Genomic DNA, 18,405 nt, shown 5'->3' on the forward strand with positions numbered 1-18,405 from the left:
TCAAAGTTGAAATTCAAAGAATTAACCGTTTCTCAGTGGAATCACTTTGTCTGCCGTTCTTTGAAGCGCACATTTATGTGTAGTGCATGGCTTTGCCTATGAAGTTGTGACCCTTCGATTCGCATTGCTTTGTCGCTTGGCTTTAATAACTGCTCTGGAAAAAAGAAAAACGAGCTCACTCATTAGAGTTGTTAGGTTATTATTTCTGAAGTTCTTTTTTCCTGTTTTGGTCTGTTAGTTTTCTTACTTACAATACAACCCCTCTGCCATATTACTTACGTGATTTCAGCGGTACTCCCCTCACATGTTGAGTCCCTTTATATATAGCTACAATTCTCTATGCTGAGTATGTGAATGGAAATTAAAAAAAAATTTATTCTTCAATTCAGTTTCACTTCTCACTTCTGCCAATTTCTCTTGGGTTTCCTTGGTATGATCGCAATAGTTTGCATCACTCTTTCTTCATGTTGGACTCCTTTTCTTGCTCTCTTTGCTTTACTTTCTTTGATTTGTTTTTGAAAGCTCTCGACTTAGGTTTGTAAACTTGCTGCCAACTTTTGAGCTTCATTTTTCTTTTTAACTTATGAACTAGATATCTTAACAATCTCTGGCTAAGAGGCTGAAATGAAAGCATAGAAGCTGGCTGTTTGTGTTTCGTTGAACAGGGGTATGTCATTTTAAACATAAAAGCAGTATCACTAGGTTGCTGACCAAGTCCTAACATTTAGCCCGTTGTTCTGGGGGTATGGCTCTTTTAAGCTATAAGGAGGTTCCATCTCTTAAACGATTATCTTGACGAGCTCTGGATATTTACGTGCACTTCCTGTTTGTATTTATTAATGGGGGAGTAATAATGGAATATTGGGAATGGAGTAATATAGAAGAAAGTATTCACACTATTACAACTTGTTGAGTAGTCACAGCATCTAACTAGACCGGGTAGACGCTAATAGAGATATGAAGTTTTTAACACATGCTGTTTCTCCAGCTCAGTTGGTTCTAATCAAGAAGTACCTGGCTGATATAAAGCTAAGCATGGTTATTTCTCTTGATTTTGCAAGCTAGTGATATCTATTGTTAGTACTAACACAAGTTTGGACATTCTGCTTTCTAAGGAAACATTCTTTGACATGCTATCGTTAAAGGCACCCTCGTGGCAGTCATAAGCCCTGAAACCAGTGCAATGTATGATGAGCACTTCACCTCGTTTAGGCAGTGATGGGTATTGGCACAAAGGTACTAAGGCACACACCTCAGCGTCCATGGGCTCTTTCTCAAAGAGAAGACATTAAACAATGAGGGGTCGTTTGGTCTAGAATTTCGGATTATACTTATCCAGTGTTTGGTTATTGATATTAGTTAATATTGGTAGTAATATTATACTAAAACTTTGGTATTATTTTTCCCACATTGGATGCGGGATCCCTGAATAACTTTGTTCGCGAACCAAATGACTCCTTAAAGGTCATTGGCAAAATGATATATATTTTAATTAGGATTACAAAATTAAAATTTACTGATTAAGAAAAAAAGGAATAGGAATTTAAAATTTTACAATAAAAAGTAACCATTAAATCTGAATTGCAAACTTTAAATTACATATTTGTATCTGAACAAAAATAAAGCATATGGTATGAATTTGATTGGCATGATTTTACTTTCAATCTTTCTTTGTCCATATAATTGTTTTATCTTGTTTGTGCATATTTGTATATATTTAAGTATGTATGTGTGTGTGTATGCTATGTATATATGTACACACATATTATCTAGTATTGCAACAAAATGAACCCGAATAGATTATAACATGTATGTAACCTACCTTGCTCCCAGGGGCCAGGGGCCAGGACTTTGGTATAGTGGTAAGTATGCAACGCATGATGTGTAGTTTAAGTGCATGTCACATGTGCAAACCGTACCACAGACAAAGGTTTAGTATTTAAGTGGAGAGGAGGGGTTGTGGGGCGAGTCCATTTTCCATCGAGTTTCAAACCGTGCTCTACTAGTTCTCGGGGATTTCTCGATTATCAAATAAATAAACAAACAAACAAATAAATAAATAAAAGATATTTGTAACCAACCTCAACTAATCTGAATTGAGGTATACTAGATTGATTGATATATTTGTTCATTTATATACTTTTTTTTTTTTGCGTGTGTGTGTAATTACACTTTACATTTAAAATCCTAGTAGATCTTGTGCGCTTTTTTCCGCTTTTCACCTTTGACAATATGGTATCATTAAGGATCAATAGAGTAGTGTACAGTGCTTTTTGCTTCAATTTGTTTTGGTGGCTGATAGTTTTTTACAGAGCAACTATGCATATCTGATGGTTGGCTTGCTGCATATCTCTGTCTTTAAGGTGGTTTAGTTATTTTGATATCCATCTCTCTATCTGCTATATCTTATTCAAAATTTAACTCGCAGGACCCATTCCTTAAGCCAGACCCAAGGAAGCAAGAGAAAGCAGCTTCAACCAAGTAGAGGGATATGTGTCATCTTTGTTGCTTTGAGGTTTCCCCTTTGTTGGATTCATATAATATTTCAGTCCAATAAAATGAAAAATTTCTAACAATAACGAAAATTTTCATTTTATGTTTTGCTGGCTTTTGGTATACTCTTTTAAATGCCCCCCAATGGGCTACTTTGCCAGTCTTATGATGTGATTCAGGCTATGGACAGAATATAAAAAGACCTAGAGATATGCCACATAAAGTTGGAATGTGACTGAACATTTTCTCTGTTTTTATGATGTTTTCAGGTCAGGGATAGAATATGAAAGCACCTAGAGATATGCCTCGATAAAGTTGATATTGAGCAAAAACTGATAGTTTTATGTGGGTTTAGTAATAATGCATCTTGTTATTGTTCCAAGTTTCATAGTACTTGTATAACTATCAATAGAAACTTTACAAGATCTATAGAAGAATGAAGTGGATAGCTATCCCAGTCAAAAGCAGGCATCTCTGTTTTTTTTTTTAACCATTCATGTCCGCGACCCTGATCTGAATAATCTATTTTCGCGCCATAGAAAGCCTATACAGGGGGAATTTAGCACCCTCTATCAAAATGACTTTATTCTTAGAGCTCGAATTCGAGAATTCTGTTTAAGGGTGGAGAAGTCTATCATTTCACCACACCCCTTTTGTCTTAAAAGCAGGCATCTCTGATGATATGATAATCCAATCTTCCACTTTGTCTAAGCAATTTTCTTGATGACGAGGGTGCAAAACTGATTGAGAGCAGCTTAGGCGATGAATAGTTGCGGTAAGTGCGACAGGGACGTTGTTGCCTGCTTTTCTGGTCTTTCGAAAACTAAGTTTTTAGCACGTGAACAGGCCAAAATATTTGAAAATTGATAAAAGAATATGATAAATGGTCGCCTATATATTACTCCATGTGCTAGTATTCTCCCTCTGGCTTTCAAATATGAAAAATGCAGAAATAAAAGGGAATCTCGTACTTTACAATTTATATCAAAGAATCTCCAAGAGAAGGGGTATATTATACATGAAGTGGAAATATATTTATTGAGCCAACTCTGATTTATGTGCAGCAACGCGGCCATCAATATTTGGAAGAAAAATGATTAAAGGCCATCTCAGATTCTTTTTCCTGTGCTTGTAAAAAAATTGCAGATGAATACAGTTCTCTGAGGAAAGAAAAGAATGATGCAATTCCCATTTCAACTGCTGACCAAAATCTCCATCATTAAATCATTCCAAGAATCTATTGGACCAGGCAAGCACCAATGTAGACAATCATTTTGAACTTTTGTGTGTCTATTGTCTCCTGCAAATGGCTGGAATTGCCTGTAGACTCCTGGGTGACCGTCTGGCCGATGCAACGAAAGGAAAGTGGTGTCAAACAACTTTATTGTCAACCCAACTTCAGAACCTACTCTCACTGCTCTCTCAAATTCTTCCAACTCAATTTTACGCATTACCTCATCGATGTCTCTAATGTCAATCTCGCCTTCTTTGAAGGGACCCGTTCTATTACAATAACCTCCAGTGTTCCATTCACCGTTTTCAAAGTGATCTGGTGTCGCGGTTCTAAAGAAAGTATACGCCTTGTGCTTCGATCTTGTGATGTATTTCAGGGTCGAATTCAATGCTTTGCGATATGCATACTCGAATCCAACTTCTGTTATGTTCTTACCAGGGCAATTGTGGCAACCAACAATCTTGCTGTTCTCGTAGTAAACTGCAGATTTCAGGTGCCATTTCCCTCCAGCAATAACTACATAATCGAAATTGTCAAATTGTCGAGTCCAAACATCATCGAGTTTGTCAAGGTGAAGCTGGGCTGTATCGGTTGAAACTCCATTGTTATCTTCGAAAATAGTGGCTTTTACAAGAAAAGGTGACCAAACTACTGAAAGAGTTAAGTCATGAGTTGGAAAATACCATCTTCTGCTTTTGTATTGTTTGTCATGGTAGACCTCATCGCCTTGTTCCTCCTGCACGACAACGTAAACATGAATCCAGATACTGAATTTTTTGATGTACTAGACAACCCAATATAACATAACTAGAACTTGACGTAATCCAGATAGCAATGAATATCCCAGAACGATAGGCAAGCAAACAATAAATGAAAGCGAAGAGCCACTTCCAAAAATACTCAATAGTGCTTCTGTGAGTAAGAGAGTTGCAAAAATACTCATTTTCAAAAAGATGCAGAATTAGCACCGAGGGCGGCTTAGCAGTATTTGTGGCCTAAAGCCAATGTTGATAAGAGGCCCTAAACTTTATTTTTTTTTTTGGTAAGAAGCCCTAAACTTTATTTTTTTTTAAAAACAAATCACACACACGTACGTGATATATATATATATTTGAATTCTATTTTTCTAATATTTTGAGATACAAAATTATTAATAACTTTTTATAATCGATCTCTCCTAAAAATATTTTGGACAATATTAAAATAGTTTTTAACTCTTTTATTTTAGTTTTGAACAACTTGATTCATATTTTTCGTGGCATATTTAAATTCTAATAAATGAATAAAAGACAATATATAACTATGAAGTAAGAATAAAATGAGATGATAATAACACTTGAAAGTTATAATAATAGGATTTAATTCAAGAAAAATGATGACTTGATTTCAAGATATCTTTTTGCTCCTTCAATAACAGAAAATGCTTGAAACTTCAGGAAAAAATAAAAAAGAATGCACGATATATGATATCAATAGTACTTTTAAGATATGTGGGTTTTCGAAAAATACTATTCCTATTAAGTTATCAGACTTAAACTCGAAAAAAGCAAGAAAGAGAATATATAAGAGTATAAAGTTATGCGAGCGATTAACTCTTGGACAAACCAAGAAAGAAAATGAATAGTGTAAAAATATGATTTAGTACTACATATTTTCTGATGAAAAAATGGGTAAAAAGTGGAATATAATAATTTCACTTGTTAGATTTTTTGTTCATACAAAAAAAGGTTTGAAAGAAATTCACATTTATAAAAAGTATTATGCTCACTTCAATTAGTTACACATCTATTCTTTCCTTTTATAAAAAAATATCTAATTTTCAAGGTAAAAACTACTTATTATTTTCCTAAAACGACCTATAAACCTATTTTGGTATTAAAAAAATAGGGCCCCCCAAATTTGGGGGCCTCAAGCAAATGCTTTAGAAGCTTTACCCTATAGCCGGCCCTGATTAGCACTACTCTACACTACCCAAAATACTCATTTTTCTTGGTCGAAGAGGAGCCTTGAGCAATGGTAAAGTTGTCTCCGTGTGACCTATAGGCCACGAGTTCGGAACGTGGAAACAGCCACTAATGCTTGCATAGGGTCTGCCTACATCACACCCCTTGGGTTGCGGCCCTTTCCCGGACCCGGCATGAACGTGAGATACCTTGTACGCCCTTTTTTACTCATTTTTCCTGGTCAAAGGACATCATCACCCACAAGTGATGGAACATGAAAATTTGAGCTGTACTAGAATGGTTGAAGTAGTTTGGTATGATAATAAGTTTTAACTGATTAACAACTTGAAATGAAATGTTTTGACTAGAAAAACTTTACCAGCTGTATTCAAAGACAATATTAGTGTAGCTGAGAGTGACATTACTTATTAAAGCAGTGAGGGCCAATATGAGAAGGTAACCCATCTCCAAAGGAAGGCCAAAATTATGATTTGAGAGATACAACGCCAGCTTATTTAAAAAGACTGTCCCAACAAATTCTAGTGAGTAGTGAATATAACTAACAAGGACAAACAACTTTTCTTTTAGATCCATATTGACCATTTAAGAGCAATTATTGATGTTAATAAGTAGTTGAAAGAGAACATCCAAGTCATGACGAGTTTCACCAGCTAGCAAGTGTTGGACTTGACCATTATTGAAGAATGACATAAAAAGAACAAAAAGCTGGAAAGCAAAGATCAATCACAGATAACACACATAGAAGGCACCAATAAATGGACTTTCTTATTGAAACTTTTCGTCCATTTGTCAGGCTAACTCTAATTAAAGACATGTCTTATGCTGATCTAAACTTTAACTTGGTACAAACAGCAGAATATGCCCTTTTACTGGAATATTTCTTCATACAATAATGAGCTTTTGAGCCTGTTCTTGAGGGATTAGTTTGTCTCAAAGCAAATGAAAATGGTTGATTTGATGTTCTCCAAAAGGAGCCAAAATAGCTGTGGATGCAGAATTAGCACTACCCTACTCATATCTCACATTCTTTTCCTACACCCACGTTGTCATTTAGTTACTAAATGTCTAATTAGTACTAATTTCCTTCATTAAAGAGTTAGTTTGCCTTCTCACCTAGTTTGAGATCAGCCAAATGAGTGTTTTTTGCATTGTTTACTTGAAATTATTTTCATCTAGTCTGGTTTGCTCTTTTACATTTACTAGCGATGTTTTCGTTAGGTAAATTCTTTGCACTCTCAATCAACTAGGGGAATCAATAGATCAAGAACCTCTTTGGCCTCTGTTTTAGCTTTCCCTTACTGTCAACCCCATAACCTTGCAAACGCAACCTAGAACCACTACAGCCAGTGGCGGATGGAGTTCATACAGTACGGGTTCATTTGAAACCAGTATTTTTGACTCAGATCTTGAATATATTGTAAAAATTTCTCTAAAATTTTAGCAAATATGAACTACATTATGAATCCATAATTTAAAAAGTAAACTAGTTTAATGCTAAGAATCTTAAAACTTGAACTCCTAAAGTTTAAATCGTATATCTGCCTCGGACTACAGCCTCACCCCATACACAGAATAATAGAATTAGCCTAAATAAACAGACCAAGAACCTCTTTGGCCTCTGTTTTAGCTTTCCCTTGCTGTCAACTCCCACAAACTTACACCCATACAAAACTATGCAACCTAAAACCAGTGGCAGATCCAGGATTTTCACTAAGGGGATTTAGAATATAAGAAGTAAACACACGACGAAACTAAGAGGATTCATCATCTACGGTATATAATTAAAAAATAATATTGACCTTATAGGAAGGGGCTAGGACGAACCCCATTGCCCCCCACCCCAAAAAGCTCCGCCCTGCCTAGAACCACTGCAGCCTCACCCCAAACTTAGAATAGTAGAATTCAAGTATTACTCTGATAATCTTGGCTGTTCAAGATTGAAAATGTACCTGAGAGAGAATGCAAAGCAATGACTGTACATGATTGCGCATAATTGAATCACCAACGAAGGCTAATGATTTGCCCCGCATCATATGAAGGAACTTCTTGGGATTGAATTCAGGTAGCTCACAATCTTTGGGTTTCCATCTCCAGTAAAGATAGCCAGTATCAGGCCTCCCATTTCTCATACAATTTTGGTGAGCTTCAATTGAATAGCAAGTGTGATTAGTGTAAAATGGACCTGTGGTATCTGGTACCCAATCTCCTTTAAATAAATCGCATTTTCCTGCAAAATTATGGACTATCATCAGGTCAATAACTCTTCACAGAATTAACTTGTAAAATATTTACAACAAACCGATGAATGCAAGAAATCAAGGGGTGTCAGTTGAAAACCCTTCGCCGAAAATTATACTGTTTTAGATAGGTAAAAAATATTTTTTTTATGTATATATACTATATATTGAATCCCCTCATGTATTTATTTCTTTAAACTTTAAAACCCCTTAAAGAAAATCTTGGTTCCGCTACCGCAAGAAATGGATCTTTCATAAGTTTTTTTTTTAATAAAAAAAAGAGAGGAAATATTAACTGAAAAAGTTAAGTTGGTTATCCCAGTAATCGTCTTTTACCATAATTATTCCTTTTTCCTTTTCTTGAGGGCTTTTCTCACAAAACAGCAGAATTTGATGAAAGACTTGTTCTTTCAACTCCAACAAACAGAAAATCAAGCACCATGTTTCTCTAAAGAAGTGAAAGAAAACCACCCACGTCATTTTTACAACAAAATTCAAATATAGAAAAAATATACTTAAAGAAAAAAATAAGGAGAAATTAAAAATGAAGAAGGATATTTGAAGAAGCAAATTTTTATAACAGTGGTAAGATTGAACTAACCATTTTGTGAAGTACTTCTGTCCATTGTAAGATCAGTGGATGTCTTGTTGGAAACAAACACTGTGTCAGTGGAAAACTGTACAAAGCTGGACAAGAATAAACGATAAGCAAAACCCATCAACAGAAAACAGACAGCAAACTTTACAAAAACTGCAGAGAATTGCTTCTTGTAATTAACGTTGTTGCTAATCACTGCCTTCATGATTTTTTGGTCTCTCAAAAGTGTCGATATGTTTTGAAAACAATAATATACTAATACTAAGATGATGTTGTAATAATAATATAATGGTATAAAGAAAAATGTGACAATTGAGTGTTTATCCCAATTATATTCCAAACTAACTTTTAATAAGAAAGGGAAAAAATATGGGGTTTGTTGAGAATGAATTCAAGGAAATAACACGAAAGAAGGAAGAGAAGGGTATAAAAGAATACTATTAATGTAGACTTCAGCTAAAAGCGACGTGGTGGACTAATGTGTATTCTCATGTTGCACCTCATCACCTGTTTGCGCTAAATTTGAAAGCTAGGACGAAATAGCCTACCTGATTTTGCTGTTTTATTTTCTTTTTGTTTATGCATTTATTTATATTTAAGATCCACTAACTCGATCGTAATTAAGGGTGGCATGTGGGCCGGGCCCGATCCTAAGTGGGTTTTGTGGGCCCGATCCTAAGTGGGTCGGTCCTATGTGGGTCGGTCCTAAGTGGTCCCGGACTTTGCGGGCTTCTTGTTGGAACCGGTCTGGGATCGGGATCACGAACTAACGGTCCCGGGCCTATGTGAGCTGGTCCCGAGCCTATGTGGGCCCAAACGGGTCTATGTGGGCCTAACAGATACTTTTTATTTTTAATTTTTTTTTATAGAAGTTAGAGAAAAAAATGGTAATAAAAATATCTAAGGCAATTCCTTGTAAATTATATTATAGAATTGTGACCTAAATTTTTTAATTCAAATTTAAAGACAAAAATAAGTTATATTCGATATATCGAATATAACTTATATATATATAGCTATGGCCCGACGTCGGACGTGGCAGGACATGGCCATGGCAGGACGTCGCCATGGCAGGACATGGCAGGGCGTGGTCGTACTTAGCCATGGCCCGACGTCGGACGTGGCAGGACATAACCATGGCAGGACGTAGGACATGGCAGGACGCAGGATATGGCAGGGCGTGGCCATGGAACGACGTCGGACGTGGCAGGACATGGCCATGGCACGACGCAGGACATGACAGTACATGGCAGGGTGTGGTCGTACGTGGCCATGGCAGGATATGGCAGGGCGTGACCATGGAACGACGCAGGACATGACAGGACGTGGCCATGGCACGACGTCGGACGTGCCAGGACATGGCCATGGCACGACGCAGGACAGGACGGGACATGCAGGGCGTGGTCGTACGTAGCCATGGCCCGACGTCGGACGTGGCCATGGCAGGACGCAGGACATAGCAGGACGTGGCCATGGCACGGCGTCGGACGTGCCAGGACATGGCCATGGCACGACGCAGGACATGACGGGACATGGTAGGGTGTGGTCGTACGTGGCCATGGCCCGACGTCGGATATGGCAGGACATGGCCATGGCATGACGCAGGACATGGCAGGACGTGGCCATGGCACGGCGTCGGACGTGCCAGGACATGGCCATGGCACAACGCAGGACATGACGGGACATGGCAAGGTGTGGTCGTACGTGGCCATGGCCCGACGTCGGATGTGGCAGGATATGGCCATGGCAGGACGCAGGACATGGCAGGGCGTGGCCATGGCACGGCGTCGGACGTGCCAGGACATGGCCATGGCACGACGCAGGACATGACGGGACATGGCAGGGCGTAGTCGTATGTGGCCATGGCCCGACGTCGAACGTGGTAGGACATGGCCTTGGCAGGATGCATATATATATAAGAAAAAGTATAATTATAAAACAATTGGGGTTAAAACAAAGTTGGGGGGTTGAATGCCTATTTATAAATAGCCAACGGCTATTTTGGCAGGTAAAACAGCCATATTTTAAATGTCATAATGACTATAATGTGGCAGATTTTTTTTTAAAAAAAAAATTAGTCCTTGGGCCCGGATAGGCCCGTTTAGGACCGCTTGAACCGGCCCACTTCCCAACCGGTCCCGGTCTCGCGGGCCTCGCCTATGGGACCGGACCACTACCCAGCCCACCTCCTCACGGTCCCGGTCCTATCCGATTAGGACCGTTTAGGCCCACCGCCCATTTGGGCTTGCGGTCCTGGGCCGGGCCCGGTCCTAACCGGCCCACATGCCATCCTTAGTTCCTGATACTTCTTCAATTGTGTTACAATTAGTTGAATCGCATTTGTAAAAATTACATTGTATAATAAGATAAAGTATTCTTGTTATACACATTATCTTCCTCATATTTTACTTGTGGGATCAGGGGCGGATATAAAGTTTGGCCCTGTACTTGCAAAACGGAGCATAAATTTATGTGTAAAATTTATTAAAATTGCAACAAATGGTAGATCTGATTTTCTTTTATGCTTCTTTTCAACACCTCATTTTTTTTGTTGGTTTAAATCTAACTTGAATCTAGCTCTAGCTCGAGAGAAAATTGATTTCAGCTCTGAATGTTACATATTTTTTTTCTGTATTGAAATGGCATGTTAAACAAGTGGAACTTTTAGAAATGACTATTGTTTGGAGGCTTATTGCTGGGCGTAGCTATAATTTAGCTAATCACATTTTGTAGCTACTAATTGCTTGTCATGGGATGTATGTTATTGTATAATTCGGTTGTATACACTGTATTCAATTCGGATGTATTCCGTTCTTATATATTTTATATTGTATTCAATTTCACTGTATTGAATTCAGTTGTATTCAAACAACAAAAAATCAAGAAATGAGGTGTATATCATTATTCAATTTGGTTGTATACACTATATTCACTACAAAAAAACTGGAATTAGCTACGAACGTCGTCGCTAATCTGTCGCTAAATCACCCGTAGCTAGCAGAATTTCTTGATAATCTGTCTCTAAATGAGATTAGCGACGGATTCTTCTGTTTAGCTGCATAATTTGTCCGTCGCTAAAACTAATTTTTTTAGTAGTGATTCAATTAGGCTATATTCATTCTTAACTATTTTAAATTGTATTCAATTTGATTGTATTCAAACAATAACAAATCACAAATGGAATGATATTCAGTTGTGTTCAATTCATTATATTCATTCGTAGTTGCTTTTACACTGTATTCAATTTACTGTATTTAATTCGGTTGTATTCAAACAAGAAAAAATTAAAAAATACAAGGATCTACCATAAAAAATAACCTTCGAAATACATAAATACATGCGAAAATACAAAAAAATGTATTTGCATTGAAAAATACATAATGGACTCAATAGCAAAGAAGAGAAGAAAGTTCGTCGGAGATGGCGTCTTTCGGCCAAGCAAAACACTGTATACATTATATTAAAACTAAAAATGAAGAATAACAAAGAAGGAGAAGAGGCGATAGATTCCGGAGAAGAAGACATGGATTCCAAAGAAGGAGAACCCAAGTACCAAAAATGGTTTTTGAGCGGCAAAACCAGATGGAAAAATGCTTCGTTTTGAGTAAATCGGAATATGGGTCAAAGGACGAGCAAAGAAGCAGAAGAAGCCATAGATTCTCGCTGGGGCTCTGCGCACTGGGAAATGGCTGATGCGACGGGAAACTGGCCACTAGTTACAAAGCTCCAATAAGGTATTGAGAGGGCTATCACAATCATGTGCGAATTGATTATCCCTATTTTTAAACTACCCCTATTCCTATTTAGGGAGTTGAGGCGAAAAATGGCTTGATGAACCGTTCGCCATGCACCTGCAACATTCACTTGCTTATCGTAGAGGTTGTAAGTACACATTGCCTCACAAGTAAGCTGTTTTTTCCTGAATTCCGGAGAAGAAGCCATGGATTCCAAAGAAGGAGAACCCAAATACCAAAAATGGATTTTGATCGGCAAAACCAGATGGAAAAATGCTTCGTTTTGAGTCAATCGGAAACTGAATCAACGGTGTTAGTGGGCCTCCGCCGGCGAACCAGATCTAGGATTTTAGAAAGAGAGCGAAAGTTGAGGGAGAAGAGAGAAAGGGTTGAGGGATCAGTTGTATGCATATATTTGTACTTTGCTATAAAATATAAAAGGTAACTATAAATAATAGTAATATATTTAAAGTATTTTGGTTTATAATAAATATGGTGCATTATTTAGCCGTAGCATGTAAAATTTTGTTAAACAATAGGAGTAAATAAATTATATCAAAAAGAAATTGAAGGGCAAAATCTTAAGATAATTACTGCTTTGTCCCAAATAAAGTTCCGGCATTCAGAGAACAAGAGTTAAAGCCTACTATTCATTCAAAAAGTATTTTGAAATAATAATTAAATATCTATATACGTATTACATAAAAAATATTGGCACTACAAAGTAATTTAAAATTAAAAAAGTTATTAGAATTATCATCAGAAAAAAAAACTAGCTCCTCTTGGGACTAAAGAAAAATAATTACAAATGTATGTCATTTAGGGAGCTCCAAATTTAGAGTATACCACAAGAGGACAGCTGGAGCTAATAACTGCATTAAACATTAACCTGGAACCATATTGTTCTTTACCCCATACTACGAAGGAAACGAGTCGAATTTTCTGTAAGAACCTATCGTATTGCATCTCCCTTTTTATTCACTATATAAATATTTATTTAAAAATTATAGTTAATAGTTTATCTTTATTTGAATCCTTAAGTTATTCATCATGTCTAATTCAATTGTAATCAAAATATCTTAGTAAACGACAACTTCTCTTGAAGATTAATTGGCCTTGGTTTATGCTCGAATATAGATATTAGAATATGTGTTTAGTATTGTATCTTATATATTTAAAAAGAACTCCGATAACAACTGAAAAATTTGATAAAATCGAACCGATGAAGGACCGAATTAATTGATTTGATTTGTTTTTAATATTTAAAAACCCGACTTAATTGATTAATTTTTTTTAGAGAAAATTCAATCCAAATCGAACCATAAGCACCCTCATATAGCACCCTCATATAGCTTAGTATCCCCTTGGATTACCCAGCTTTAAAAGTAAATTAACTAAAGTAAAATGCTTGAAAAGGTTTCATTACCAACATTCCTGTTTGTTTATTGCTTAATTAGTATCATCTTTTCTAATCCACATTACAAATGTCCAACGAAAGTACGAAGCACATGTTAAGAGTAGTTTGTAAATAGGGAGTCTCACATCGATGCATGGCCACAAGTCATTTTAGTTGGCTTTATAAAGCTTAGTCCATTAAGTCCACATCGATGGCTTTGTAAATATGTGGGAGTCCCACATCGATGGCCACAAGCCATTTAGTTGGCTTTGATCTTATTTTCGTATTTTATTTTGGAACAACTTTTTGTTATTTAAAATTTAAATTTTGAATTAACAGAAAAGTTGTGGCTATTCGTGAAAAGGGGCAACTCTTTAGAAAATATCTCCTTTTCTTATTTATATATACGGAAGACATCCAGAAGTAGCGTATTCAATCTGCACGTATGTTTCAGGCTTTGTTGTATCCTGATGGAGAATTGTGGAGAAGTTAATTAGTTAGAGAATCAGTTAGTGACAGCTAAGAGAAGTCGGTGTATATAACTCACGTGTATCTTTCATTTTTATTTTTTTAACAGAATAAAGAATGAAATAATTGCTCAACTGAGCTTTCCTTCTCTCTTCTTCTTCTTCTTCTTCTTCTTCTTGTTCTCTGTATGTCATCTTCTTCACCTCTCTCTCACAATTCTTCATGGTATCAGAGCAAGGAGCTATGAATTAGCTCATAATCAATTCGATCCAACACTTTTGCATTCTCTGAATTTTCTTCTCAATTTCTAGTTGTTAAATTCCTTCATCGAAACCCTAATTTGCTCAACAATAGCGGAAGATGATTTGGAGCTAGGAAATACAACTACTGTAACCGATAATCCTCAAATTTCATCTGATGATGAATTTGAAGAAGGAATTACAGTTGCTGCTAGTCATCATATGTATCTCGCCCCTGCAAATACCAGTGAAATTTCTCTTATCTCGTTTCAACTCACCGGTACAGACAACTTCTCGTTGTGGTATCGATCTATGAGAATTGCTTTGCTTGATCGAAACAAGCTCGGAATTGTGGATGGCAGGTGGAAAAAGGAACGATTTCGTGAAAAGTATTGGTACCAGTGGGAAAGGTGCAATGCAATTGTGCTTTCATGGCTAATGAATGCAGTCGCTCCAAACCTAATCAGTAGAATTGCATATGCTACCAATGCACATGCAGTATGGATGGATCTACAAGAGCGATTTGATAAGGTAAATGATACTCGATGTTACAATCTGCACAGAGAAATTGCTACTCTCAGTCAAGGTACTTTCTCTGTTTCTATTTACTATTCCAAGCTTAAAGACCTTTGGGATGAAGTTGAGGCACTTGTGCCTAGACCTGGTTGTGACTGTGTTAAGTGTAGGGATTTTATTGTACATTTGCACAAACAGAAACTCTATTAGTTTCTCATGGGCTTGAATGATTCCTATTCACAAGCACGCAGCCAAATACTTATGATGAAACCAGTACCATCTGTAACTCAAGCGTATGCTATGTTAGTTAGTGATGAAAGTCAAAGAACTATAGCAGCAATATCTGGCATTCTAGGACCTCTACATAATGTACATGCTGGTCACTATGAATCTACAATATTTTATAGTGCTAAACCAACTGGCGGTCAGAAATTCAGGAAAAATTATAACATACAGTGTGAATTTTGCAAGCTTAAGGGACATAGCAAAGAGAATTGCTACAAGATCATTGGCTATCCATCAGACTACAAATACAAGAAGAAAGGGGGAGCACCTACCACTGCCAGTAATGCTTACAATGTGCTTTCTAAGACTAACAATATTGTAAAGAATTCTACACCTCAAATGTATGTTACTACAGGCTGTACTCCAGAAGTACCTCACATGCACACTTCAGAGGGCAACACTAGAGGCAATGGTGCAACTTCATCTGCATCAATGAATGAGGAACTTCCACATGCTCCATTAACTCTTACTAGGGACCAATATGATCAAATACTTTAGTTTCTCAACAAGACTTCCAGCTCTTATTCTACTGCCAATGTTGCAGGTATAAGCACTGCACTCTTTGCTACTGATAATATCCAAGAGTGGATTATTGACACAGGTGCAACTGACCACATGGTATCTGATCTTAGCCTATTAACCTCATTTAACAAAGTTAATCCTCCTTACTCTAAGAAGGTATTCTTACCTAATGGTGATGTTTCTTATGTTAAGCATGTTGGTACCAGTGCTATCTCAGACAAAAGTGTGATAAAAAATGTGCTTCATATACCACAATTCAAGTTTAACTTGATGTCTGTATCAAAGGTAACCAAAGAGTTGCAGTGTTTGGTTGCCTTTTATCCTGATTTTTGTATATTCCAGGATCTCTTCAGTGGGAGGGTGAATGCGATTGGTAGAGAAGATAAAGGCCTCTACATATTACTCTCTTGGAGCTCATTAACTGTCAACAAGCATGCTACAGAAACATCACTAGCAGCCACACAAAATCAGGACATGTTCGCTAAGAGAACACCTACAAATGTAGATCTCAAGCTATGGCACAAAAGACTTGGTCATGTGTCCTCCTCAATTCTAAACAAACTATTCTTAATAAAACAGGAAAGTTGTATTTCTGTTGTAAAAAATTGTTCTGTTTGTCCATGTGCTGGACTTACTAGACTACCTTTTCCCATTAGTACAAATAAAAGTGCAGCTTCCTTTGACTTGCTACATTTGGATGTATGGGGACCCTATAATACTGCAACTATTAATGATAATAGATACTTCTTAACTGTAGTGGATGGCTACTCTATAATGACTTGGATTTTTCTTTTAAAACTCAAGTAAGATGTGTGTGTTGTCCTACATGATTTCCTGATGTATGTGAAAACTCAGTTTGACAAACAAGTGAAGTGTGTTAGGACTGATAATGGATTTGAATTTGTCAATTCTGTCTGCCATGCCTTGTTCAAAAACCTTGGCATTATCCATCAAAGGACCTGTGTTTATACTCCTCAACAAAATGGAGTTGCTGAGAGAAAACATAGACATATTTTAGAAGTGTGCAGAGCTCTAAGGTTTCAAGGTTGTATTCCTCTAAAGTATTGGGGGCATTGTATGTTGGCAGCTGTTTATCTCATTAACAGGATGCCATCTTCACAGCTAGGTTACAAGTCACCTTATGAGTTACTACACAGGAAGAAGCCATTGCTTGGCCACCTTAGAGTCCTAGGTTGTCTATGCTATGCCAAGGTTGTCAATGAGACTGATAAGCTTTAACCAAAAGCTATCATTGCTGTTCACATGGGCTACTCTTCTACACATAAGGGTTACATTCTTCTTAACTTGTCAACTAACTCTTTTTTTGTCAACAGAGATGTAACATTCAGGGAGGATATCTTTCCATTTCAGCAGTTCTCCTCTTACAAACAGCATGTGTTTCCTGATACATCTTCCTCTACCTTACCACATATTACTGAGCAATGGTGTGCTCAAGATGCTTCAACAGACTCCAACCAGAACTCTCATGTGCATGACTTCTCAGTCCCAACACCTTCCTCTCCTAACAGCACTAACTCCAGTGCTAGTTCATCACTAGTTGCTATCTCACTAGGTGTTGAGGTACCTCAAGTTGGCCCTCCTGCTCTTAGAAGATCATCCAGAGACAAGCATCCACCATTATGGATGCAGGATTTTGTTTCTCTTCATGCAAATCAAAACACTCCTTATGGCTTGGCAACCTATATATCCTATGATCACATGTCTCCTCATTATAAAGCATGTATTGCCTCTTTCTCTCTTGAGGTTGAACCTGTTTCTTATACTGAAGCAATCAAAGATCCCAGATGGGTGGCTACTATGAAGTCTGAGATTGCTGCGTTAGAGGATAATCATACATGTGATATTGTGACCTTACCTCCTGGCAAGAAATCCATTGGATGCAAATGGGCATACAAAATAAAGTACAAGGCATCTGGTGACATTGACAGGTTTAAAGCTCGACTGGTTGCCAAATGATATAACCAAAGAGAAGGCATTGACTATCAGGAGACCTTTTCTCCTGTTGTCAAAATGGTTACTGTGAGAACCATTCTCTCTATTGTTGCTATGCAACACTGACACATTCATCAAATGGATGTGTCAAATGCTTTCCTCCAAGGTGATCTGCATGATGAGATCTACATGGACCTGCCTCAGTGCTTTGTGAGTCAGGGGGAGCAGCAGGTGTGTAGACTTATCAAATCCCTATTTGGTCTCAAGCAGGCCCCTAGACAGTAGAATGCAAAACTTTCAGAAGCTGTGTTATAGTTTGGCTTCACTCAGAGTCAGCATGATCACTCTCTGTTCATCAAAGAATCAGGAAGTGATCTTGTGCTCATCCTAGTCTATGTTGATGACATGCTAATTACTGGGAGCAATCTAGCAATGATTAGAGAAGCCAAATCTTCTTTGCAACATGCCTTCAAAATGAAGGATCTAGGAGAATTAAGATACTTCTTAGGGATTGAATTTGCAAGGTCCAAGCAGGGAATCTTAATGCACCAGAGAAAATACACTCTGGAGCTTATCTCTGAACTAGGACTGGGAGCATCAAAGCCAGCATCTACACCACTTGAAACAAATGCAAAGCTCAATACAAAAGAGTTTGATGATCACTTGGCTGGTCCAAGCCAGGGGAGATGAGTTACTATCTAATGCAAGCTCTTATCAGAGGCTTATAGGCAAACTACTCTACTTAACCATAACAAGACCAGACATT

At 37.4% G+C, this 18,405-nt stretch overlaps 3 protein-coding genes across 3 annotated transcripts; 2 read left to right on the top strand and 1 right to left on the bottom strand.

Moving 5' to 3' along the window:
• Positions 1-3,446: 3,446 nt before the first annotated feature.
• Positions 3,447-8,940, bottom strand: LOC107764985 (protein trichome birefringence-like 26). Its single transcript, XM_075246312.1, has 3 exons — positions 8,530-8,940; positions 7,641-7,918; positions 3,447-4,463 (listed from the first exon to the last, which is right to left on the bottom strand). The coding sequence occupies exons 1-3, from the start codon at positions 8,729-8,731 to the stop codon at positions 3,687-3,689; spliced, it is 1,257 nt and encodes a 418-aa protein (XP_075102413.1). The 5' UTR covers positions 8,732-8,940; the 3' UTR covers positions 3,447-3,686.
• Positions 8,941-15,095: 6,155 nt separating this feature from the next.
• On the top strand, positions 15,096-16,925 carry LOC142177092 (uncharacterized). The gene is made up of 4 exons (XM_075245555.1): positions 15,096-15,576; positions 15,709-15,971; positions 16,029-16,187; positions 16,542-16,925. Exons 1-4 carry the CDS (start codon positions 15,096-15,098, stop codon positions 16,923-16,925), a joined length of 1,287 nt encoding a protein of 428 aa, XP_075101656.1.
• A 24-nt stretch (positions 16,926-16,949) lies between these two features.
• LOC142177093 (uncharacterized) lies at positions 16,950-17,663 on the top strand. Its single transcript, XM_075245556.1, has one exon. It carries the CDS (start codon positions 16,950-16,952, stop codon positions 17,661-17,663), a length of 714 nt encoding a protein of 237 aa, XP_075101657.1.
• Positions 17,664-18,405: the final 742 nt, after the last annotated feature.

This window comes from Nicotiana tabacum, chromosome 23 (assembly GCF_000715075.1).
Source record: "Nicotiana tabacum cultivar K326 chromosome 23, ASM71507v2, whole genome shotgun sequence".
Lineage (NCBI taxonomy): Eukaryota > Viridiplantae > Streptophyta > Magnoliopsida > Solanales > Solanaceae > Nicotiana > Nicotiana tabacum.

What these genes read in the sequence shown, in the direction of transcription:
- LOC142177093 (XM_075245556.1), top strand. Translation starts at nt 16,950, where the DNA reads ATGGGCTACTCTTCTACACATAAGGGTTACATTCTTCTTAACTTGTCA.
- LOC142177092 (XM_075245555.1), top strand. Translation starts at nt 15,096, where the DNA reads ATGGGCTTGAATGATTCCTATTCACAAGCACGCAGCCAAATACTTATG. An exon ending in ACTTGATGTCTGTATCAAAG is followed by an intron (nt 15,972 to 16,028) that starts GTAACCAAAGAG and finishes TGTATATTCCAG; the next exon opens with GATCTCTTCAGTGGGAGGGT. An exon ending in CTAAGAGAACACCTACAAAT is followed by an intron (nt 16,188 to 16,541) that starts GTAGATCTCAAG and finishes GTGAAAACTCAG; the next exon opens with TTTGACAAACAAGTGAAGTG.
- LOC107764985 (XM_075246312.1), bottom strand. Translation starts at nt 8,731, where the DNA reads ATGAAGGCAGTGATTAGCAACAACGTTAATTACAAGAAGCAATTCTCT. An exon ending in CAGAAGTACTTCACAAAATG is followed by an intron (nt 7,919 to 8,529) that starts GTTAGTTCAATC and finishes ATAATTTTGCAG; the next exon opens with GAAAATGCGATTTATTTAAA. An exon ending in TGCTTTGCATTCTCTCTCAG is followed by an intron (nt 4,464 to 7,640) that starts GTACATTTTCAA and finishes GTTGTCGTGCAG; the next exon opens with GAGGAACAAGGCGATGAGGT.